The following is a 25,295-nucleotide window of genomic DNA, read 5'->3' as shown; positions in this document are numbered from 1 at the left end:
CATAAAACACACAGGGTAGAGATGGATAAAATATATATATATACATGATTATGACAGTCATTGAAGTCTACGAAGTTTATAGTATTAGAGATGTGTTGAGAGGTTTTTTAATGCTGGTAGTTTTCATAAGGGAGTCGGTAATTTCCATATTTTATTTCAGTACAAAATAATTCAATATTCGTTTATTTATTTATCACTCTGGCTTTATGGTATTTAACCAATAAAGAGAAGTCTAATTGTATTTTCAATAGGTAAATTGCCTGTATCATAAGTAAGAAATAGAAGCCTGTATTCAGAAATATCGAAAAGTTGACAGTAGAGATGCATTACCCCCCAAAATAGACTGGAATAGTGCAACTATAAAAATAAATATTAAATGGGTTCGACCTTACTAGCACAGCAAGAACATAGAGGTGAAATATCAATTCATTTGTTTAGAAATGTATTACAAGGATAAAAATGTCGTAATATCTTAGTAGGCTATTTAATATATCTTAGTAATATATTAATATCGTAGTTATATCTTACTAATATCTGACTATAGGCATACACAGAGATAGTTGAAAAATGTTTCTCAGACAAAGTAATTGAATCCCCAACAAGTGTAATTAATGTGTAATAGGTCTATATCTTCAGATAGTAGGCATATTACACATGTATTTGCATGTGTTGAGAATGGTATATTTCCCCACTATTTGGGGCTTATTTTTGTTAATATTTCTAATAATGTAATAATTGGTATGTAACCTAATACTTAAATGAATGATTTCATCATGGATTTTAGGACAATGTATTCTTTTCAAATGGCTTTTAAACATATATGGTAAACGGTAAAACTTCACATTATTATCTCAGTAAAATCTGTGACTTTTGGCTTATACAGCCCCTTACCATGACCCCACCCATCGCTGTCTTTAGGGAGGAGCGTCCCGATCCTTTTAAAAACGCTGCTCAAGCGAAGACAAAGTGTAAATGATTCCTTAGCCTCTGCGAAAGAAACTTCAACAGCTAGCAACATGGTTCAATGGACAGACTTTGAGCGCGCCACCATTCAGAGCGTCTTCGAGAAGATGGACTACGATGACGTTGGGCCCGCGGCTCTTTCCAGGTAGTGCGTTTTAAAACTGTGGTCTACAAATTATTGGAATTAGTCATGTTATTATATGGTTATTATTTTATTATGCGCTTGTTATTATGATTTTCAAGACGAAGTCGTACTTGAGACAGGCGTGTAAATTAACGCGTAATTGACATCTCCAAATGACACATTAATTGATTTCCGTAAGATATGTGTGTATGCAGATATCACGTTTGTGTAATTCTTAACTGTTTATTATTTCTACAGGTGTCTGGTTGTGTACCCCTGGACCCAGAGGTATTTCGGTAACTTTGGAAACCTGTACAACGCCGCTGCCATCCAGGGAAACCCAATGGTCGCCGCTCACGGAAAGACCGTCCTGCGCGGACTGGACCGGGCTGTCAAGAACATGGATGACATCAAGGCCACCTACGCAGAGTTGAGCGTGCTGCACTCCGAGAAATTGCGCGTGGATCCAGACAACTTCCGGGTAAATTGAAATGTTCTACTTCACACAGGGTACTTGCCTATCCATGGTGTGGCATAGATGGTGTGGCAGAATGCGTTTTCTTACTTGTCCATTTGCTCCTTTCTTTTGCAGCTGCTGGCTGACTGCCTTACTATTGTCGTTGCTGCGAGAATGGGTGCTGACTTCACCGCTGATGTCCAGGGCGCTTTCCAGAAGTTCCTGGCCGTCGTGGTGAGCTCCCTGGGCAGACAGTACCACTAGAGCCCCTCCACTCCGAGACGGACGACCACCAGAGGACCAACAAGCGCTGATCATTTGTTTAGAGGCACATGTTGTTCCTTCTACTAAAGCAAATAAAATCTTCCACAAATTAATATTTGTTTAATCTGTGCCTTATTTTCTTGCATGAACATCAATATGGTGGCACATATGCATTATAAACTAAGTGTATAAATATTTCAACCTTGTTAATCAGATATTGATAATGTGCGATATACAAATATTTAGCAAATAACTAAAATATTTGCCAATTAACCACACTGACATGTTACATTAGCTGTGCATGAACTAACCAATGCAACTAATAAATACAACCTTGTGTTTAATGGTGCTTGAATTAATACAATGCGTTTAAATGATATCAGGACTGCAATGATTAATTCCTGATTCAACACACAATCATCTAACTCAAAAGTTCAAGTAAACTTCTCATAATAGTTCTGGTATTCAATGTTAGGTTCATGTATTTGTGTGGCAAGAAATTGTTGAGTGATCGAGAGTTTAAACCTAGACTCCCAAGTTGCTACAGTTGAAGTCGGAAGATTACATACACTTATGTTGGAGTCATTAAAACTCATTTTTCAACCACTCCACAAATATCTTGTTAACAAACTATAGTTTTGGCAAGTCGGTTGGACAAGTCATTTTTCCAACAATTGTTTACAGACAGATTAGTTCACTTATAGTTCACTGTATCACAATTCCAGTGGGTCAGAAGTTTACATACACTAAGTTGACTGTGCCTTTAAACAGCTTGGAAAATTACAGAAAATTATGTCATGGCTTTAGAAGCTTCTGATTGGATGTGTACCTGTGTATGGATTTCAAGGCCTACCTTCAAACTCAGTGCCTCTTTGCTTCACATCATAGGAAAATCAAAAGAAATCAACCAAGACCTCAGAAACAAAAATGTAGACCTCTACAAGTCTGGTTCATTCTTGGGAGCAATTTCCATGATTGTAAAGTGGAAGATCTGATGCGTGGGACCGGTACAGGTGGCACCGGGCTGATGACACGCACCTCAGGGCGAGTGCGAGGGGGAGGCACAGATCGTACTGGACTGTGGAGGCGCACTCAGTAAGGAAGAAGCCACTGCTCCAAAACCGCCATAAAAAAGCCGGACTACAGTTTGCAACTGCACATGGGGACAAAGATCATACTTTTTGGAGAAATGTCCTCTGGTCTGATGTAACAAAAATAGAACTGTTTGGCCATAATGACCATCGTTATGTTTGGAGGAAAAAGGGGGAGGCTTGCAAACCAAAGAACACCATCCCAACCGTGAAGCAAGGGGGTGGCAGCATCATTTTGTGGGGATGCTTTGCTGCAGGAGGGACTGGTGCGCTTCACAAAATAGATGGAATAGAGGAATATTATGGGGATATATTGAAGCAACATCTCAAGACATCAGTCAGGAAGTTAAAGCTTGGTCACAAATGGGTCTTCCAAATGTACAATGACCCCAAGTATACTTCCAAAGTTGTGGCAACATGGCTTAAGGACAACAAAGTCAACGTATTGGAGTGGCCATCACAAAGCCCTGACCTCAATCTTATAGAAAATGTGTGGGCAGAACTGAAAAAGCGTGTGCGAGCAAGGAGGCCTACAAACCTCACTCAGTTACACCAGCACTGTCTGGAGGAATGGGCCAAAATTCACCCAACTTATTGTGGGAAGCTTGTGGAAGGCTACCCAAAACGTTTGACCCAAGTTTAACAATTTAAAGACAATGCTACCAAATACTAATTGAGTGTACAGTATGTAAACTTCTGACCCACTGGGAATGTGATGAAATAAATTAAAGCTGAAATAAATAATTCTCTCTACTATTATTCTAACATTAAAATTTCTTAAAATTAAGTGGTGATCTAACTGACATAAAACAGGGAATTTTAAGTTGGATTAATCCTCTTGGATGTAAATCAATGAGTGCTGGTGTTCTTGATGTCGTCCATATTCTGCACAGCTCGCTCGACGCCGTTCAGCACAGTGATGCCATGCCTGGCAACTGTTTTATTGCCCATGATAGCCGCTGCACTGTTTAAGTCTCCAAAGGTTCCAAAGTACCTCTGAGTCCATGGATATACAATAAGACACCTGGAAAATACAAATTATATTATAAGATACATAATATAAATTAAGCAATTTCATTCAATGAATCCATATAAATATAGTTATTAGGATGAAACTACAAAAACTATTACAGTGGCTAATGTTTGGTAGCTGCTGAGACAAAGTGTGCCCTCATCATCAGTACGATTTCTCTAAATGTTGGAGCTGTTCTTCAGCACCACCAAGTTCATCCTGACCATCGCTGTCTCTGTGCTGCATCCTGACCATTGCTGTCTCTATGCTGCATCCTGACCATCGCTGTCTCTATGCTGCATCCTGACCATCGCTGTCTCTATGCTGCATCCTGACCATCGCTGTCTCTATGCTGCATCCTGACCATCGCTGTCTCTATGCTGCACCCTGACCATCGCTGTCTCTATGCTGCATCCTGACCATCGCTGTCTCTATGCTGCATCCTGACCATCGCTGTCTCTATGCTGCATCCTGACCATCGCTGTCTCTATGCTGCATCCTGACCATCGCTGTCTCTATGCTGCATCCTGACCGATTAGCGGAGCTGTCCTTTCAGCACAACATTTTCACAGTCTAAAGAGAATCCTTGTGTTGTCAGGTTATGGCCAAATGTTGACAAAGTATAAGCTTAAATTGTGACACAGGCTTTGACCCTACTGTCCAGCTCTAAAGTTTTGTGGACTGCTGTTTTCATTTGGTTGAGAATGGGAGTTCACTCATTGTCATTGAATATCCATATCTCCAGGGGTCTTCAAAATTGTCTTGCCCTGTCAAACCGGTGGCCCAAGGACCCCCATAGGAAGTTAGCGGGGAAAAAATCCACATCTTGTCTTATGATCAGGTGAATGATACACTATACTTGTATATACAAAAGTACACTACATGGACAAAAGTATGTGGACACCCCTTCAAATTAATGGGTTCAGCTATTTCAGCCACACCCGTTGCTGACAGGTGTTTGAAATCGAGCACACAGCCATGCAATCTCCATAGACAAACATTGGCAGTAGAATGGCCTTACTGAAGAGCTCAGTGACTTTCAAAGTGGCACAGTCATAGGATGCCACCTTTCCAACAAGTCAGTTGGTCAAATTTCTGCTCTGCTAAAGCTGCCCTGGTCAACTGTTAGTGCTGTTATTGTGAAGTGGAAAAGTCTAGGAGCAACAATGGCTCAGCCGCAAAGTGGTAGGCCACACAAGCTCACAGAATGGGTCCGCCGAGTGCTGAAGTGCATTACGCGTAAAAATCGTCTGTCCTCGGTTGCAACACTCACTCTGGAATTCCAAACTGCCTCTGGAAGCAATGTCAGCACAATAACTATTCGTCAGGAGCTTCATGAAATGGATTTCCATTGCCGAGCAGCCGCACACAAGCCTAAGATCACCATGCACAATGCCAAGCTTCGGCTGGAGTGGTGTAAAGCTTGCCAACTCTGGAGCAGAGCAGAAGAAACGCGTTCTCTGGAGTGATGAATCACGCTTCACCATCGGGCAGTCCGTCGGACTAATTTGGGTTTGGCAGATGCCAGGAGAACTCCTTATAGCCCAAATCAGTGCCTGACCTCACTAATGCTCTTGTTGCTGAATGTAAGCAAGTCCCCAGAGCAATGTTCCAACATCAAGTGGAAATCCTTCCCAGAAGAGTAGAGGCTGTTCTTGCAGCAAAGGGGAGACCAACTCTATATTAATGCCCATGATTTGGGAATGAGGTGTTCGATGAGCAGGTGGATACATACTTTTGGTCATGTAGTGTCAATGGCAAGGAGAAGTAATCAACATTTCAAAATGAATATATATTAATTTGGTAGATTGTTTTTAATTATGTTGACCTCCTCCGTTATAGGTGGAAGAGGAAGTGTAAACTCCAAACAAATTTTCGCTAAAAACAGCTGTTTAGCTGGATAAACAAAGGAATGTCCAAGTCAAGAAAGCTTAACAGCAGCCAGCAGCACTTGCGGCACTGGCCTATTAGCAGGTCCTTTTTCAAAGCATAGGTCAGATTCCCCAGTGAGTGTTATTGGGCTCAATATTAGGAGTTGAGAAATAAAGTTGACATAATAAAAAAATATATATGCTCCTCTTTTCTACTCTCGGTATGCCATTCAACATTCGTTTATTCTGTTTTGCGAGCGATATTCATAACATTCTAAATAAAATAATAATAACAAATAAAAATAACGTGTGTGTGAAAATAACGGTTGAATAACCTTGCCATACGCCCATAACTTTTTTTTAATCTATACTTGGCTGTGTGCCATGAGTTGTAAACAACTAAGATGGCACGCTATGATAAGAGATAACCAACGGGTCTCTTTTGGAGGTGGTTTCTGGGCAGCAGCATTGTGCTTGGGCAGATCAGACAATACACAAAAAGGGCCCCAAAAGAGTGAGCTCTATTGAGTTGGTTGGCAGCCAGTCAAGAAGTTGAAGCAACAATGAGTCTCTCCGCTAAGGACAAGGCAATTGTCAAGGCCTTTTTGGCAAGGTTGCCGGCAGGGCAGAGGATGTTGCCAACGAGGCGCTTTCCAGGTAATTACAATTGTTGAATTATTAATACAAGTAATTGATCAATACAAGTATTTAAGACATTTGAATTACTTGTGAATGGTTGAAAATTCCTTACCATACACGTGCGTAAAAATGGAACTCGCACATGCACATCAAGTTAAAGAGTGGGGTCATATAGTACAACGATAAACATGCCACGCTTAACCGACGTATGTTTTCAACCTCCCAGGACGCTGCTGGTGTACCCCCAGACCAAGACATATATTTCTCCCACTGGAAGGACCTGAGCCTCGGCTCTGCCCCGGTCAGGAAGCACGGTGGGACCGTTATGGGAGGCGTCCTGGATGTCATTGGGAAGATTGACGTCCTTAGTGCTGGTCTTCTTACACTCAGCGAGTTGCACGCCTTCATGTTGAGAGTGGATCCTGTCTACTTCAAGGTTAGTAAATAGTTAAAAATGCACTTGTTTTCTTTCTAGATTTTTTCCATTAGAAACCGTCCAAGTTTGAATATTGTAATAGCTTAATGTATGGATTTCAATTTTCAGAAACATACTCGTGAAATATGCTTCTAATAATATTTCTGCTCTCTTTTCACATCCTCGGGATTTTCACCCACAACATGCTGGTGACGCTGGCCATGATGTTCCCTGACGACTTCACCCCTGAGGTGCACGTGGCCACAGACACGTTTCTGGCCCAGCTGGCCCTGGCTCTGTCTGAGAAGTACCGTTAAGCAATGAGACAGATTTCCACTTTACAATCTTTGTAGGGTACCAATTGAAATTAAAAGTTGCAATAAATGAATCCTACGGATCGAATCTGAAACGTTGTTGTCCTTGGTGATTAATCGTAAGCTATATGTGTTTTAATGTTTAGTTACTTATTTATTTAATTGATAGACCTAGATTATTGATATAATTATTGATAATTACACAAATATATCCACTATCCACAAAGTTGAAAACTACTCCACTGTGGGTCTACATTGTTTTTTTTCTTTCTTTTGTTCTACTGTATTATTGATTGTATGTTTTGTTTACTCCATGTGTAACTCTGTGTTGTTTTCTGTTCACACTGCTATGCTTTATCTTGGCCAGGTCACAGTTGCAAATGAGAACTTGTTCTCAACTAGCCTACCTGGTTAAATAAAGGTGAAATTTAAAAAAATGCCATTGATAGTAATAGCAATTACTTTAGTAATAGGTAACCACCACCTTCATTATCATCATTATCATCATGATCATCATGATCATTATTAGGCTACCATTATTGTAGCACAATCATTATGACTGTACGTTGTTGTATGTGTCGCACTGCTTTGCTTTATCTTGGCCAGGTCGCAGTTGTAAATGAGAACTTGTTCTCTACTGGCCTACCAGGTTAAATAAAGGTGAAATAAAAATCAAATAAAATACATGATATGACCTTACATCCTTATATGATATATGTCATTACTGTTTGTCTTCTGGAGACCCTGCATTACCAGTATTTAGACCAGGTTATTATTTCATGAAATAATCAATAAGCCAGAAGCACTGGTCTTGGATCAGATTTCTCACCCAAACGTTACATGAGAATGGCCCAGCTCTTACAGAGATGACTACAATAGATCATTTTATTAGGTTAGTTTGCACCATTTAATATGATACAACTTCATACACCAATCATTATTTAAATAATTGCTCAAACGTGCACTTGCTTGAAAAAACATAGGCACACACATCTTGATATCGTAATTTAAGTCATATTATTCAATAAAATACTATAGTAAAAAAAAATTGTATTGTGAATGAAAACATGCTTTATCATCAAAAAAATGTAGATGAATAAAAGGAAAAAAATAAAAATAAATAAACACTAAAATGCATGTTTTATTAGGCCTAAATAAAATAAAAGGCAGGCAACATATTTTCTTTATCAGCTTTTGGCAGAATTTTTTTCTTAATTTGACTTTCTGAAAACCAAAGTGTTAATTATTTGTCTATACATCGGTAGTCACGGGGATATTACACTGTCCATGTTTCCCCCAACGCCACTTAAATAATTTCAAATATGAATTGGTAATAAATAATGATGATAATTAATGAATGAGCATAAAAGGCACATGAGAACTATCGTCACTGTCTTGGTGATGTGTTCCTTTCGGTCGTTGTAATCTACAGTAGGCTATGAATGGGCTGGCGTGGTACTGCAATGCATTTCTACAACCATTGTTAACCCAGCCCACTCAAAACAGCTAGACCAATAGTTGGCTTTTGGTGTGGAGACAAAACGCGTATATAAGCTGTCCCTTGAGTAGCATGAACAGTACATATCATCTTGAGTGATACATCACAAACGTCAATATGGTTCAGTGGACAGACTTCGAGCGTAAAACCATCCAGAGCATCTTCGAGAAGATGGACTACGATGACGTGGGCCCCGCGGCTCTTTCCAGGTCTTTGCTCTTTGTCATACCTCCTTAAAAATAGGCCTACATTTACATTTGACCTCGTGCATATTATATGATTAATGCAGTCACTCATAATCCCATTATTCACTTACAGGTGTCTGGTCGTGTACCCCTGGACCCAGAGGTATTTCGGTAACTTTGGAAACCTGTACAACGCCGCTGCCATCCAGGGAAACCCAATGGTCGCCGCTCACGGAAAGACCGTCCTGCGCGGACTGGACCGGGCTGTCAAGAACATGGATGACATCAAGGCCACCTACGCAGAGCTGAGCGTGCTGCACTCCGAGAAATTGCGCGTGGATCCCGACAACTTCCGGGTAAATTAGTTATACTTTTATACTTCACAAGGTCATATTCTACTCTCAATAGTGTGCCAGAATGCATTTTTATACATGTCAATTTGATTTTTTATTTTGCAGCTGCTGGCTGACTGCTTGACTATTGTCGTTGCTGCAAGAATGGGTGCTGACTTCACCGCTGATGTCCAGGGCGCTTTCCAGAAGTTCCTTGCAGTCGTGGTGAGCTCCCTGGGCAGACAGTACCACTAGAGCGTTCGTTGCTTGCGTCAACAGAAATATAGCAACATCCAGCGCCCTGCATTGCATGTATCATAAATGTATCGATTCTAAAGGGGAAATAAAGTGCTAAATCGAAAATATATTTGTTATCGCTTTCATTATGTGTTCGTTTGTCAACATGTATGGCCTACATTAACATCTATTGTAAACAAATGAAAGGTCCACGTCAATAGGCCTACATCTTTTTTTGTGCTTTATGTAAGTCTAGAAGTTGTGCAGCTTATTTCTACTGGTACGCCTCCAATCAAATCAAATGTATTTATAAAGCCCTTCTTACATCAGCTGATATCTCAAAGTACAGAAACCCAGCAGGTGTAGAAGCACAGTGGCTAGGAAAAATTCCCTAGAAAGGCCAGAACCTAGGAAGAAACCTAGAGAGGAACCTAGGAAGAAACCTAGAGAGGAACGAGGCTGGGTCGAAAGCACCCAATTCTCTGTCCAACCAAAAGCACGAAAATTGTCCTAAAATACATTTTACACATATTAACTGTGACAACATACACGAGGGGTAAATTCCATAAATAGCGTTAGAATGACAACCCTATTAATGATGTAGGCTACAGCAGCGGAGAGGTAGGTACATTGTGGTTTCTTCCCTGTCCTCTCTCTGGCTATTGATGAAGAACTGTAGGCTACATGTGTGCTGGGGAGGCCGGTTGGAGTCTTGGAGCATCAGAATGTATATAAAATGAAATGAACTGTGTCTGCATTGATGTTCATAAAACTCCACCGACCTGCTATTACGCATTGGAATCCAGAAAGATATGTGAACACTTGGTCACAGCAATGCCGAGGACACCCAAACCAGAGTGGCCACCGCAAAGCCCAAGTGCCTGACCCTCCCTGGAAGTTGCCGTAGCCCTGCTTAAGATATTTAGCCTGTGTTGGCTATTGGTTTGGGGTGACGCAGGGCATGGGGTGACGCACAATTGGCCCAGCGTCGTCCGGGTTAGGGGAGGGTTTGGCCAGGGTAGGCCGTCATTGTAAAATAATAATTTGTTATTAACTGACTTGCCTAGTTAAATAAAGGTTAAATGTTCTAGCTTGGTAGGCTATGTCGTGGTGGGAAAATTGAAATGTATATTGGGCCAAGTTGGAAGTGCATTTAGATCATAGTTTATTGAGATGCATAAATACACCAAATGTAACGGATTTCCTCCTCTTCTGAGGAGGAGGCGTAAGGATCGGACCAAAGCACAGAATAAAGAATAAAAGAACAGAACTATGGTCAGAACGTGACACCACAGCAAAAGCATGATTTTATGGCTGTTTTAAAACGAATTTCCTTTAATTCTACGTAGTAATGATTTATGTGCACTATTTGATCAATTGATTTATTGATTCAATCTTTGCAAATAAATAATATGAATTGATTATTTACCCCTATGTTTTATTTTATTCTGTAAAAAGGTATATTGTAACCATGTGTTCAAGCTTATCAAATCAAAGTTTATTTAGCGCTGTCCTTTTGGAACCATGAAGGGCACTCCAATCGTTTACAATAACACTCATCAAGATCTGTTGCTTAAGCCTAATAGTCTTACTCATCACGTATTATTATTATTACAAATAGAAGATTATCACTTCTCACAATGGTGCTCGTTTAGTAAAGTTAGATCAAAGCTGAATCAATGTCTCGTAAGATCACATAACGATGAATTATTATTTTACATAACAGAACCAAATATAATAGCATAGCATAATAGGTCTATAGGCTAATGTTACTGTTCCACCAAAAACACCTCATCATTTCTAATGAGATTTTAGAATGGTTAGCTGAAGCTGAATAGTACAAAAAAAAAAAAAAAAGTATCATGCGCCAAAACTCAACGGGATATATGCTTTGATTGAAACAAAATACAAGAAAGGCTTTGGGTCTGTTAACACCATCTGCTCTAAACAGTCATTCAACAAGATCGAAATACATAGACTATTTCCATGAAACCAATTAAGACCTATCAAATTATTGGAATAAAGACGCAGTTTTGCCGGTAATAACTATCATCCACGATTGACAGTGATGATGGCCTAACTTAGTGTTTGAGGGAATTACAAATATAAAATGTTCTTGAGACAACATGTGTGGGCATAAGCAGACGTTGCAATTGGAAGATGCATGTTATAAACAGGGCTCTCCAAACCTATTCTGTTTGTGTCATGTTTAATTGATGCATAATGCTAAGCCCGGCTGTTTTCGCCACACAATTGTTTACATTGCAAAATCCGCTTCCCTTTAAATAAAAACGATCAAGATAAACAGTTGTTGATGATGGTATTTTTATTCCATGATTCATATCATACAACATGTGCAAATGTATGATCAACACAGAAAACCGAGAGGATTTATCTTCTCGCCTTTTAACGATACTTCTCGGAAAGCGCCAGGGACAACTTGGCGAGGAACTTGTCCACAGACACGTGCACCTCAGGGGTAAAGTCGTCAGGGAACAGCATGGCCAGCACCACCAGGATGTTGTGGTTGATGATCTGTAGATGTAGCGGGAATAGAGTTATTATTATCAAGCGTTTTAGGCCTAGTCCATATGCAAAATATAGTGTTTCTGAATATTCAATTGGAACCTTCACAAAATACATACATAGGACTCAAATTTGGACACGGTTGCCGCTGTGATATTTTGAGAAAGGGTGAATCGTTTTATTGATTCAGTAAGTTATTTAGTCACCTTGAAGTTGGCGGGATCCACACGCAGCGTGAAGGCGTGAAGCTCGCTGAGGGTCAGAAGACCACCGGCCAGGTCGTCGATCTTGGTCACCGCTTCCAGGACGCCTCCCATGATGGTCAGACCGTGCTTCTTGACGGGAGCAGAGCCGGGGCTCAGGTCCGTCCAGTGGGAGAAGTAGGTCTTGGTCTGGGGGTACACCACCAGGGTCCTGGAAATAAAAACATGTGATTATGTATAATGATTTAACGTGCTTAAATGCACCGCATAACTCTGTTACAGAACAATCTGTTCAATCTATAAAGATGGCGTTACCTAGAGAGAGCCTCATTTCCGATGTCCTCTGCTTTGCCAGACACCTTTCCAAAAAAGGCTGTCACGATCTGTTTGTCCTTGGCTGTGAGACTCATTCTAGCGGTTTCTATGACGTAAGATACTACTGGTGCCATACGAGTGGACACTGGGAGTATTTATATGGTCTCTAAAGATCTCTTTGGCTTAGCTCCACCTTCAACTGGAAGTCATTGGATGTACACAATGTAGAGTTTGGTGATAGCCATCAGTTATGTACCATCAATATATTGCTATTGCATTATGATCAATCACAAATGTTACCCTTTACGCACGGATATACAGTATGTGTAAGTGTCATGTGCTGGAAAACGGAACAATCATGCTTCAAATTGTCATGCATCTAAAGGCTACATTATGCATGATGCAACTATGTCTTTTATACTTCTTATAATATAATGAATACTGTAAGCTGGACGTTTTATGCACAAGGAATGGTCTTTGGAATATGTCTGATTGCTATTATTTTGGCTATTTAGGCGTTCATTTGTTTTATTGACTCTTTCATTGATTCATTCGTTTATATAATCATTAATGAATTAATTGGATAATACATTCATTCATTCAGTAAATAGGCCAATGACCAAAATGTACAGAAGGTACTTCTCATTCATCTGACCCTGTTTTGTCAAGGGTGGTACCAAACAAATGATAATGGACATCTCGTTGGCAAAGGTTGAGTGCCAAGATTGCTTTCTTATCTCTGCAACAGCAAGGCAACACTTTTGTTCACCCCTTCCGGTAAGGTGTGTTGAAGGTTGATTTACATTTTCTCAGTAGGTCAGCAGTTACGGTTAGGCCAGGTCTGTCGTTCAAGTCACATGCTGCTGAATATCTATAGTCCTTACCACGTCTTGCGATGTCACTCAGATTTCCCTAAAAATAGGTAAATGCATATGTGTGTGCCTTGCATGAGGGTATATCCGGCATAGGCTTTGTTCACCAATATCTAGCCTGGAGTCGTAGTAGCAGCTTATAGAGAGCATGTCGCCATTTGTTAGGTGCGTGGACAAAATCGGAGTAATACGTTTTGTCAAGAAGAATATTGATTGATTGGGTAAGCTAATACACCTTGCTTGATACGTGTATAATTGAAGTATATCTCACTTGCTTTTCAAAGGGTGGCGCTGGTGAAACTACTGTGAAGGCTACTCTAACCTCGGCACCTCCACTTCTCTCGACCAGAGAGATAACGGGGAAAGGTGAGCCAATGATTATCATGTTCACAATATGTTTTACCCTTTTTGTTTCCTATCCCATAGCATAACGCGATTAGCCTATTTCGTCACCAAATGCAACTAGTAAGATTTAAAAATAAAAAAATAAAAAAACATTATAGGCCTACTTATAGGATGGATCCAGCACCATGCCTAATGATAACGTGACACACTTCCTAATGTGTTGTAATGATGTTATAATAATGTTAAAGTCCTATTGGGTCGTCTTGTTTAAATAGTGCAGTTACGTTGCTCTTCAAACCCATTTTGAATGCCAACGTTCAGCTGCAGTACCAGTAAAAAGCTTGGACACACCTACTCATTCCAGGGTTTTTCTTTATTTTTTTACGTTGTTATAAGGGCACAAGACGAGACCCAGATGCAGACACAGGAGGCAGATGGTTGGAGTCTTTGTAGTTTATTTATATCCAAAAGGAGTAGGCAAGAGAATGGTCGTGGACAAGCAAAAGGTCAAAACCAGAGTCCAAGAGGTAAAGAGTGGCAGACAGGCTCGATGTCAGGGCAGGCAGAAGGGTCAGGCTGGCGGGTACGGAGTCCAGAAAAACAGGCAAGGGTCAAAACCAGGAAGACTAGAAAAATACAATAGAAATCAGGAGCACGGGACAAAACACGCTGGTTGACTTGAAAACATACAAGAAGAACTGGCACAGAGAGACAGGAAACACAGGGATAAATGCACTGGGGAAAATAAGCGAAACCTGGAGGGGTGGAGACAATCACAAGAACAGGTGAAACAGATCAGGGTGTGACAGTTGTAGAATAATAGTGAAGACATCAAAGCTATGAAATAACATGAATGGAATCATGTAGTAACCAAAAAGGGTTAAAGTTCAAACCCCTGAGCTGACAAGGTACAAATCTGTCGTTCTGCCCCTGAACAGGCAGTTAACCCACTGTTCCCAGGCCGTCATTGAAAATAAGAATGTGTTCTTAACTGACTTGCCTGGTTAAATAAAGGTAAATAAATAAAAATCAACTGTTTGACAACACTGCGTGAATCAGCCCTTCATGGTTGAATTGTTGCAAGGAAACCACTACTTAAGGACACTAAGAAGAAGAGACATGATTGGGCCAGGAAACACGAGCAATGGACATTAGACCGTGGAAATCTGTCCTTTGGTCTGATGAGTCAAAATGTGAGATTTTTGGTTCCATCCGCCATTTCTTTGTGAGACTTGTGGTTCCCACTGTGAAATATGGAGGAGGTGAGATGGTGTGGGGGTGCTTTCCTGGTAACACTGTCAGTGATTTATTTAGAATTCAAGGCATGCTTAACCAGCATGGCTACCACAGCATTCTGCAGCGATACTCCATCCCATCTGGTTTGCGCTTAGTGGGACTATCATTTGTTTTTCAAAAGGACAATGACTCAACACACCTCCAGGCTGTGTAAGGGCTATTTGACCAAGAAGGAGAGTGATGGAGTGCTGCATCAGATGACCTGGCCTCCACAATCACACAACCTCAAACCAATTGAGATGGTTTTGGATGAGTTGGATTGCAGAGTGAAGGAAAAGCAGCCAGCATATGTGAGAACTCCTTCAAGACTGTTGGAAAAGCATTCCAGGGGAAGCTGGTTGAGAGAATGCCAAGAGTGTTGAAACCTGTCATCAAGGCAAACGGTGGCTCTTTGAAGAATCTAAAATCTAAAATATATTTTGATTTGCTTAATAACACTTTTGTTGTTACTACATGATTCCATGTGTGTTATTTCATAGTTTTGATGTAGAAAATAGCACAAATAAAGAAAAACTCTTGAATGAGTAGGTGTGTCCAAACTTTTGACTGATACTGTATATGCAAATTCCGCCTACCTGAGGCAAATAAAAGTTCACCTGGGCAACATATTTTCTGATAGACTACGTTACTTTTCCTACGGTAGTGTATTAGAAAAGAAGGAACGTTTTGATATAATTACTATAACATAATACTGATGAATATATTGATTATTCCGTTGATTAGAATTCGTTGCTGCATGTGATAGTTGACCAAATATACCCTCTCTCGTGACCCCAGAGTCAAAGAGAGGTTTCTCAATCTCACTTAGGCCAAAAGCATAAGAGTTCAAGTAGGCTTGGCTACATTCTCTAATGGCTCCTATTTTACTGCCCCCTCAAACAGAATGAAGTGAAGAGCATGGACGTGTGCTCAACAATATATTTTATTATTCATACAAAATGTCCTCTATAATAAAATATATATGTGTATTCCACTATAGAACATGTCTTTAGTTGTACTGTCTGCCTAGCGCAGAGATTACCACGGCCAGGAACTTCTGCCAGGCCGCTTGGGCGTCTGGCGTGAAGCCGCGCCTCATCTGGGAGGCCAGAACAACGGCGAGGCAGTCGCCCAGCAGCTGGGAGAAGGAAACGATTGAAACGTTAGTCATTTATTTGCAATAGCAGTATCCTCTTGGATGTAAATCAATGAAGTAAAACGTATTGTTAATTTGTTTTAGGCACGCCATTAGTACTCATATTATTAATGTCTTTTCAACTCCAAAATCTTACCCTGAAGTTGTCGGGATCCACATGAAGTTTCTCAGAGTGCAGAACGCTCAGCTTGGCGTAGGTGTTCTTGATGTATATACATAGCTCGCTTGATGCCGTTCAGCACAGTGATGCCACGCTTGGCAACTGTTTTATTGCCCATGATAGCCGCTGCGCTGTTTAAGTCTCCAAAGGTTCCAAAGTACCTCTGAGTCCATGGATATACAATAAGACACCTGGAAAATACACATTACATTAAACTATACCTCATATAAATTAATCAATTTAATTCAATGAATCCATAGAATTGCGCACACATCTAAAACAAGACTAGAACAGACAAATTATATATTATCAATATATTTTATTTCCGTGCATTATTATATGCCGACCATCTCAAAGCAAGGGGTCTAACCACTTTGACCTTGATTTTTCCCCAGGTCTCTATGATGAGCTTCCGCTTTTCAACTATCCAGTCAACCATGTTGATCTGTGAGATCTGTCAGTGTCCGGCACTGGGGCGTTTTAATTTCTGTTGAATCCATCCGACCCAGTGGACGAATCAAACTTGGAGGATTTATGCCAAAAACGACATCAAATGTCCGTAAAAAGTTAATGGTAATCTATCATTCCTTGCCAACCAGCTGGTCTTATCGACCAACACCATATAGTCATAGTTCTGCCAAATGCCTAAACGGCAACTGAGGTCGACTTATGGAAGTTTCACACCGGCAATATGTGTCTCTTGTTAGTACCTTATAAAAGCACCATCAAGACGTTTTAAAAAAAACTTTTATTTAACTAGACAAGTCAGTTAAGAACAAATTCGTATTTACAATCACGACCTACCCCGGCTAAACCCAGACGATGCTGGGCCAATTGTGCGCCGCCCTATAGGACACCCAATCCCGGCCGGATGTGATACAGCCTGTAGATACCAGTAGTTTTCTATTTTTCAGTGCTAGCTTTGTGAATTACTATAACAAAGACTTACCACCAGTCACTGCACAATGTGGTAGACAGCAAGAATGTGGGAGAACGAAAGAAGTTGACTTTTTTGAAAGGGACCGAGCTAAAGGGCTGTTTATCAGTGAAGTAATTTGTAAGTCGCTCTGGATAAGAGCGTCTGCTAAATGACTTAAATGTAAATGTAAATGTAAGTATAGGCTCACGTTTTATCTTGCCATTCTGAATGAGTTCCACCCTAAAAACTCCAATTGGTTGCCTTGTTCTGATTAGAAACACCCTTTTCTTGGCAACAACCATCTCCATACGTTGAATGTATTGGGCAACATGGTATTAACTGATAAGTAAATCATTTTTTGTATATTAATTAATTGCGGGGTCAGGATTAGAAATCAATTTATTCACTTTAGTCAATCTAAATCAGTCTCGCTCATATACAATCATACACAATTATTATTCAAATTATTAACCTTTGTTTACGATAATTATGCATCAAATAAATAAGTCATATACCAAATGAAACCTTTTTTGCACTTCCCGGTCACTTTATTTACAAATCTCCGCTAAACATATAATCAATATGTTTAGGCTATCTGTCTGACTGTGACTGCGGATAACCACAGAACGAAGTCGACAAAAAATAAAAAGTTGCCAAAGTATTTGCAATTGTTACAAACAAGTGAAGGATAAAACCGAGATGACTGCATTGAAAGATACATATGCTACATGGGCCTATGTAGGCTATTTAAATCATATTGAAATCAATTTCATGTTCAGTTAATTGAGTTATATTTTGCAACTAGGTCATTTTTGTCTCAATGTGTTTCATGATGTGTGACAACATGTGAGCAATGGTGATCCAATATGTAATTTAGTGCATTATTATTGGGAAAGCATAGGCTAATCATCCGCCCCAATAGCCTACTCGCAGCCATAGGTCGCAATTTCTCTCTAGATGCTGATCCGTCGTCAGTATTCTTGTGGAATAATTCTTATGCTAAGGTGAGAGAAAGCTGATCTGAGAGCAGCGCTGCTTTTCTTTGGATTATATCAGTATCGACGCACTTAGCGAACATTCTCTTCATGTGCTTGTTTGGGAAACAACAAACTCTTATAAAGTTGGCTCGTAAATAAGGATGCATCTGGTAGGATCATCGTAATGCTTAAATAACATCGCACCTGGGAAACGAGGCCCATCCCCGTACATCTCAATGTGTAAGTGTCTTGAACATGTTAAATCTTACGTTTAAAAACGAGTCATTTGTGTTTCAACTTCTTATCTAAGAAAATTGGCAATACTCCAATTTCAACAAAAAATGGAATACGTTCAAATTGGCACGTATCTTGGAGGTGGGTCTGGGGTCTGCCATGTAGCTTGTTTAATATAAAAACGTTCGTTTGTAACAGCTCATCGCTGTACTTTTACTTCAGTATCCTCTCTAAAGACGACAATGAGTCTCACCGCTAAGGACAAGGCCGTGGTCAGGGCCTTCTGGGCTAAGGTGTCCGGCAAGGCTCAGGACGTCGGATGCGATGCTCTTTCTAGGTAATGGAATTATCCAAATGCTATATTGTTGTTTGAGAATATACAATTTGGTGTCAGCTAGTCTTAAATCTCGACATGTATTTTTCCACCCGTGCAGAATGCTGGTGGTGTACCCCCAGACCAAGACATACTTCTCCCACTGGCCGGACCTGAGCCCCGGTCTGCCCCGGTCAGGAAGCATGGTAACTATCAAGATCGACGACCTCAAGGCAGGTCTCCTCACCCTCAGCGAGCTGCACGCCTTCCAGCTGTGTATAGATCCAGCCAACTTCAAGGTGAGTACAGTATAATATTTATTTACATTTCAGTAGGCTACGTTTCACAGTAGAATAGACAACGTATGCTAAAATACCCTACATTAAAGATGCATACGAACTTATTTCCATTTATTTCCTCTTGTAGATCCTGTCCCACAACATATTGGTGGTACTGGCCATTTTGTTCCCCGCTGACTTCACCCCAGAGGTTCATGTGTCCGTGGACAAGTTCCTGGCCGCACTGGCCCTGGCTCTGGCCGAAAAGTACTAATTGTGGGGCATCATCAGACCAGACATATGGCAGCATGTGCTCAATGCTCTGTCTTGTTCTAAATTATGAATAAATGTTCAAACGCACATAACCATGTTATCTGGTCTTTACTTTGCTTTTTAATGAGTCGTGTTGTAGCGTCTAGACTTGATATGATGAAATACGTCTAGACTTGATATGATGAAATACGTTGCTGAAATAACTATTTCTCGAAATCTTGACGAAATGCAAAAACGTATTCATAAAGAAAACTGAGACAATGCAAAACATTGCCGCATGTCCATATGAGCAGTCCTCTAAGAAGTTTGCAGTAAAGGTTTCGTAGGTAGTCTAAAAATATTAAAGGGGTACAAATACCGTCAGTAGCCCATAGATGAATCAAATAGCCCTCCTCGAACTTGCTATTGAAAATCAAGATTGGAACAAACAATTTGACATACAAACAAATCAAATCAAATGTTATTTGTCACATAACATGTTTAGCAGATGTTATTTCAGGTGTAGCGAAATGCTTGTAAACAACATCGGGAAAGGATTTGATCGACTACCAACATATTATTTGTAAACATTATGGATAGATTATAATCTGAGATTATCTATAAAACTAAAACGTAAAACATAACCTAATGATTTTGATTGGCTGATCATGCTATATTTATAACATATTATTAATTTATTTGTATTACACAATGTGGTTCAGTTTCCATAAAATGTCAACAGTTAAATGCCAAATTTTACACTATTTGAAATGAAATAGACAGTATATCTTGTTAAATTTCTTAGAAATATTGGTTGATTAATGAATTGATTCATCAGTCTAGTATTAATGAGAAGTTAGCAGTAAAAGTTTAAAAAGTAAAATTTAAAAAATCGAGAAGGGGAACAAAGTTGAAATAGTAGCCTATAGATCAATCAAATGGCTCGCTTAGAACTTGCTACTGATCAACAATATTGAACAAACTATTTGACATAGGACCACATAAACAAAAACAATTTGACATACAAAAATAACATATGTTAGATAATTAGGCTAATTAAGGACTCATATATATATATATATATATATATATATATATATATATATATATATATATATATATATATATATATATATATATATATATATATCATGAACTGATTAATATTATTTATTAATTACATTTCCTAAACACATAAAAACGTATATATAACGTGTAAACATAACCTAGTGGTTTTGCTGATCATGCTATAATTGTAACATATTGTTAATGCATTTTTATAAACCAATGGGGTTTAGTTGTCATAAAATGTGAAAAGTTACATGTTGCATTTATAGATGATGTAAAATGAAATACACAGACAGTCTAGCTTGTTGAATTTCTTAAGAATATTGGTTGATTAATTCATTGATTTAATAATCTTTTCACGTTCTGACCTTTATTTTCCTTTGTTTTGTCTTTATTTAGTATGGTCAGGGCGTGATTTGGGGTGGTCAGTCTATGTTTTGTGTTTCTATGTTTAGGTTTCTGTTTCGGCCTAGTATGGTTCTCAATCAGAGGCAGGTTTCGTTAGTTGTCTCTGATTGAGAATCATACTTAGGTAGCCTGGGTTTCACTGTTGGTTTGTGGGTGTTTGTTTCCTGTGTCAGTTTTTGTGCCACACGGGACTGTTTCGGTTTGGTTATTTCACGTATTAGTTTATTGTTTTTGCTTTTCTTATTAAAATCGTCATGAACACTTACCACGCCGCATCTTGGTCCGATCCTTACTCCTCTTCAGACGAAGAGGAGGAAATCTGCCGTTACAAATCTGTAATCTAATGACTTTAATAGATTCCTATCTGAACACTTTAGGAGGTGCCTCTGATAAATGTATTTTATAGGGTTCTATTGACCAACTGACGTATTATTATTCATTTTAAAAAATGTATGGCATTTTGATCTGGTTAAACTCTCGACCATTCAACAATTCCTTGCCACGCTAATAAATCAACCAAGATCTGTTCTGAAAAGTTCTGTTGAACCTTTATGAATGACGATTGTGTGTAATTAAACAGGAATTTATCAATGCTGCATCTCTGGACACACGTTTGTCTTCATTATATGCGTCGCTCATGCACAGCTAATGTCACATGTCAGTGTTGTTAATTGTAATTGCAAAAAAACGATTTGTTATTTGCTAAATATTTGTATATATTGCACATGATCCATATCTGGTAAACAAGGTTATTGCGATATTCACTCCCACAGCCAATCATATTACCATATTAGGCCTATTAGTCTGCTATATGTGCCACCATATTGATGTTCATGCAAGAAAAAAAAGGCACAGATGAAAATATTATTTTGCTGATTTTATTTGCTTTAGTAGAAGGAACAACATGTGCCTCTAAACAAATGATCAGCGCTTGTTGGTACTCTGGTGGTCGTCCGTCTCGGAGTGGAGGGGCTCTATTGGTACTGTCTGCCCAGGGAGCTCACAACGACGGCCAGGAACTTCTGGAAAGCGCCTTGGACATCAGCGGTGAAGTCAGCACCCATTCTCGCAGCAACGACAATAGTAAGGCAGTCAGCCAGCAGCTGCAAAAAAGGAGCAAATGGACAAGTAAGAAAACGCATTCTGCCACACCATCTATGCCACACCATGGATAGGCAAGTACCTTGTGTGAAGTAGAACATTTCAATTTACCCGGAAGTTGTCTGGATCCACGCGCAATTTCTCGGAGTGCAGCACGCTCAACTCTGCGTAGGTGGCCTTGATGTCATCCATGTTCTTGACAGCCCGGTCCAGTCCGCGCAGGACGGTCTTTCCGTGAGCGGCGACCATTGGGTTTCCCTGGATGGCAGCGGCGTTGTACAGGTTTCCAAAGTTACCGAAATACCTCTGGGTCCAGGGGTACACAACCAGACACCTGTAGAAATAATAAACCGTTAAAAGAATTACACAAATGTGATATCTGCATACACACATATCTTACGGAAATCAATTAATGTGTCATTTGGAGATGTCAATTACGCGTTAATTACATGCTTGTCTCAAATACGACTTCGTCTTGAAAATCATAATAACAAGCGCATAATAATATAATAACAGTATAATAACATGACTAATTCCAATAATTTGTAGACCACAGTTTTAAAACGCACTACCTGGAAAGAGCCGCGGGCCCAACGTCATCGTAGTCCATCTTCTCGAAGACGCTCTGAATGGTGGCGCGCTCAAAGTCTGTCCACTGAACCATGTTGCTAGCTGTTGAAGTTTCTTTCGCAGAGGCTAAGGAATCATTTACACTTTGTCTTCGTTTGAGCAGCGTTTTTAAAAGGATCGGGACGCTCCTCCCTAAAGACAGCGATGGGTGGAGTCATGGTAAAGGGCTGTATAAGCCAAAAGTCACAGATTTTACTGAGATAATAATGTGAAGTTTTACCGTTTACCATATATGTTTAAAAGCCATTTGAAAAGAATACATTGTCCTAAAATCCATGATGAAATCATTCATTTAAGTATTAGGTTACATACCAATTATTACATTATTAGAAATATTAACAAAAATAAGCCCCAAATAGTGGGGAAATATACCATTCTCAACACATGCAAATACATGTGTAATATGCCTACTATCTGAAGATATAGACCTATTACACATTAATTACACTTGTTGGGGATTCAATTACTTTGAGAATCATTTTTCAACTATCTCTGTGTATGCCTATAGTCAGATATTAGTACGATATAACTACGATATTAATATATTACTAAGATATATTAAATAGCCTACTAAGATATTACGACATTTTTATCCTTGTAATACATTTCTAAACAAATGAATTGATATTTCACCTCTATGTTCTTGCTGTGCTAGTAAGGTCGAACCCATTTAATATTTATTTTTATAGTTGCACTATTCCAGTCTATTTGGGGGTAATGCATCTCTACTGTCAACTTTTCGATATTTCTGAATACAGGCTTCTATTTCTTACTTATGATATAGGCAATTTACCTATTGAAAATACAATTAGACTTCTCTTTATTGGTTAAATACCATAAAGCCAGAGTGATAAATAAATAAACGAATATTGAATTATTTTGTACTGAAATCAAATATGGGAAATTACCGACTCCCTTATGAAAACTACCAGCATTAAAAAAAACTCAACACATCTCTAATACTATAAACTTCGTAGACTTCAATGACTGTCATAATCATGTATATATATATATTTTATCCATCTCTACCCTGTGTGTTTTATGTTTGATATTGTGTGCTGCTCAAAAGGTGCTAACAATGTCTTTGTACGTCTTGTATGGAGGATTGTACCAACTTGTGTTTTTGTCCAGTAAAATAAGCAAAGAAATGTAATAACTTGTGAGGGATTGTGCCTATTGAACATTAACAAAAGGCATGTTGTAATCTTGTTTATCTTGGAGGTGGGTCTGCATTGGGTGGGGCTCGCGGCTAATATAAAAAGTCTTCGTTTGTAAGAGCTCATCACTGAACTTCTACTCCAGCATCGTCTTTAACTACAACCATGAGTCTCACCGCTAAGGACAAGAAAATGGTTAAGGCCTTCTGGGCCAAGGTGGCCGGCAAAGCTGAAGACATCGGCTGCGATGCTCTGTCTAGGTAATGGCTGTCGTGCTGCTAATCTTATAGCTGTTTTTGAAGTAAAAATGTAGACTGTTTGGTGTTAGTGTTCCATCTTTCTTGACGTGTTTTTTATCTTCCGGTGCAGGACGCTGGTTGTGTACCCCCAAACCAAGACCTACTTCTCCCACTGGAAGGACCTGAGCCCCGGTTCTGCCCCAGTCAGGAAGCACGGTGGGACCATCATGGGAGGCATCAGTCTAGCGGTGGCCAGCATCGACGACATCAGCGCAGGTCTCCTCGCCCTCAGCGAGCTGCATGCCTTCAAGCTGCGTGTCGATCCCGCCAACTTCAAGGTCAGGACAGTCACAGCATTATTTATAATCATTTGTTTACCGTTGACACCAAATGAAAATGTATAGTTAAAATGAATTTAAAATATATCGGGTACTCTTTACAGTAAAATGGACAACGTAGATTATTAAATAAAATATCCTATTAAAACATGTAGCGTACTAATGTTAATTCCTTTCGTCCTGTAGATCCTGTCCCACAACATCTTGGTGGTGCTGGCTATCTTGTTCCCCAATGATTTCAACCCCGAAGCTCATGTGGCCATGGACAAGTTCCTGGCAGCGGTGGGCCGGGCTCTGTCTGAGAAGTACCGATAAGATGTGGTCAGAAGGATCAGACCAGACGGATTGCAGCATTGATCAGCACTGTGCTCAGCTCTGTATTGTTCTAAAATATAATTAAATGTTAAAACACCCATAATTACGTTTTTTGGTCTTTACTTTGGTTTTTAATTCGTTGTTTTGTAGAGCACAGGACCTGATATGATTAAATAAGTTGCTGTTTGCAAGTCTGAAAGACATCGAATGTCAAAAAGGTATTCATAAAGAAAATGGAAACTATATGCAAAACATTAGCAGTAAAAGTTTAGAAGTAAATAAATGAAATCAGAGAAGGGGAACAAAGTTGAAATAGTAGCCTATAGATCAATCAAATGGCTCGCTTAGAACTTCCTATTGATTAACAAGATTGAGCAAACTATTTGACATAGGACCACATAAACAAAATGGAAAAAACGATTTGATATAACAAAGTAATATATATTAGATAATTAGGCTAATTAGGACTATGTATATATTATGAATGGATTGATAGTATTTATAAAATACAATTTCCTAAACTCAAAGTTGTCAAGGACAGGAGGTGCTTCTGATAAATGCATTTTGTATTTTATAGGGTTCTTTTGACTAACTGATTTATTGTTATTAATAAACAAAAATGTATCTCATGTTGATCTGGATAACGCTAGAATCCTTAGTTGAAACAATGACAAAGTAGTCATGGTCTGTTTTGGTAAAAAGCTGAGGGTGGGCATAGAGAGATGTGACCACTCTCAAAATCGTAGACAGAGCTATGGATGCAAGGACTGACTATCCATGATATCAAAATGATAGTTTTAACCATGTTTTGA

The 25,295-nt window shown here is 39.4% G+C and overlaps 7 protein-coding genes and 1 pseudogene across 7 annotated transcripts; 5 read left to right on the top strand and 3 right to left on the bottom strand.

Moving 5' to 3' along the window:
- Positions 1–993: 993 nt before the first annotated feature.
- Positions 994–1,898, top strand: LOC115126920 (hemoglobin subunit beta-like). Its single transcript, XM_029656553.2, has 3 exons — positions 994–1,108; positions 1,346–1,568; positions 1,680–1,898. Exons 1-3 carry the CDS (start codon positions 1,017–1,019, stop codon positions 1,806–1,808), a joined length of 444 nt encoding a protein of 147 aa, XP_029512413.1. The 5' UTR covers positions 994–1,016; the 3' UTR covers positions 1,809–1,898.
- A 4,447-nt stretch (positions 1,899–6,345) lies between these two features.
- On the top strand, positions 6,346–7,233 carry LOC115126923 (hemoglobin embryonic subunit alpha-like; annotated as a pseudogene).
- A 1,532-nt stretch (positions 7,234–8,765) lies between these two features.
- On the top strand, positions 8,766–9,420 carry LOC115126922 (hemoglobin subunit beta-like). The gene is made up of 3 exons (XM_029656555.1): positions 8,766–8,857; positions 8,967–9,189; positions 9,292–9,420. Exons 1-3 carry the CDS (start codon positions 8,766–8,768, stop codon positions 9,418–9,420), a joined length of 444 nt encoding a protein of 147 aa, XP_029512415.1.
- Positions 9,421–11,808: 2,388 nt separating this feature from the next.
- LOC115126924 (hemoglobin embryonic subunit alpha-like) lies at positions 11,809–12,580 on the bottom strand. The gene is made up of 3 exons (XM_065010126.1): positions 12,447–12,580; positions 12,135–12,342; positions 11,809–11,937 (listed from the first exon to the last, which is right to left on the bottom strand). Exons 1-3 carry the CDS (start codon positions 12,578–12,580, stop codon positions 11,809–11,811), a joined length of 471 nt encoding a protein of 156 aa, XP_064866198.1.
- Positions 12,581–15,947: 3,367 nt separating this feature from the next.
- LOC115116172 (hemoglobin subunit beta-1-like) lies at positions 15,948–16,693 on the bottom strand. Its single transcript, XM_029644655.1, is given in 4 exon segments — positions 15,948–16,076; positions 16,231–16,306; positions 16,308–16,445; positions 16,602–16,693. Coding segments are annotated over 4 exon segments (435 nt in total).
- Positions 16,694–18,602: 1,909 nt separating this feature from the next.
- Positions 18,603–19,249, top strand: LOC115116171 (hemoglobin subunit alpha-1-like). The gene is made up of 3 exons (XM_029644654.2): positions 18,603–18,721; positions 18,819–18,996; positions 19,124–19,249. The coding sequence occupies exons 1-3, from the start codon at positions 18,627–18,629 to the stop codon at positions 19,247–19,249; spliced, it is 399 nt and encodes a 132-aa protein (XP_029500514.1). The 5' UTR covers positions 18,603–18,626.
- Positions 19,250–21,567: 2,318 nt separating this feature from the next.
- On the bottom strand, positions 21,568–22,504 carry LOC115110387 (hemoglobin subunit beta-like). Its single transcript, XM_029635996.2, has 3 exons — positions 22,377–22,504; positions 21,916–22,138; positions 21,568–21,806 (listed from the first exon to the last, which is right to left on the bottom strand). The coding sequence occupies exons 1-3, from the start codon at positions 22,466–22,468 to the stop codon at positions 21,678–21,680; spliced, it is 444 nt and encodes a 147-aa protein (XP_029491856.1). The 5' UTR covers positions 22,469–22,504; the 3' UTR covers positions 21,568–21,677.
- A 1,232-nt stretch (positions 22,505–23,736) lies between these two features.
- LOC115110393 (hemoglobin embryonic subunit alpha-like) lies at positions 23,737–24,576 on the top strand. Its single transcript, XM_029636003.2, has 3 exons — positions 23,737–23,851; positions 23,961–24,168; positions 24,355–24,576. The coding sequence occupies exons 1-3, from the start codon at positions 23,757–23,759 to the stop codon at positions 24,481–24,483; spliced, it is 432 nt and encodes a 143-aa protein (XP_029491863.1). The 5' UTR covers positions 23,737–23,756; the 3' UTR covers positions 24,484–24,576.
- The last annotated feature ends 719 nt before the right edge of the window (positions 24,577–25,295 follow it).

This window comes from Oncorhynchus nerka, linkage group LG26, assembly GCF_034236695.1.
Source record: "Oncorhynchus nerka isolate Pitt River linkage group LG26, Oner_Uvic_2.0, whole genome shotgun sequence".
NCBI lineage: Eukaryota > Metazoa > Chordata > Actinopteri > Salmoniformes > Salmonidae > Oncorhynchus > Oncorhynchus nerka.
This window is presented reverse-complemented; position numbering and strand designations above follow the sequence as displayed.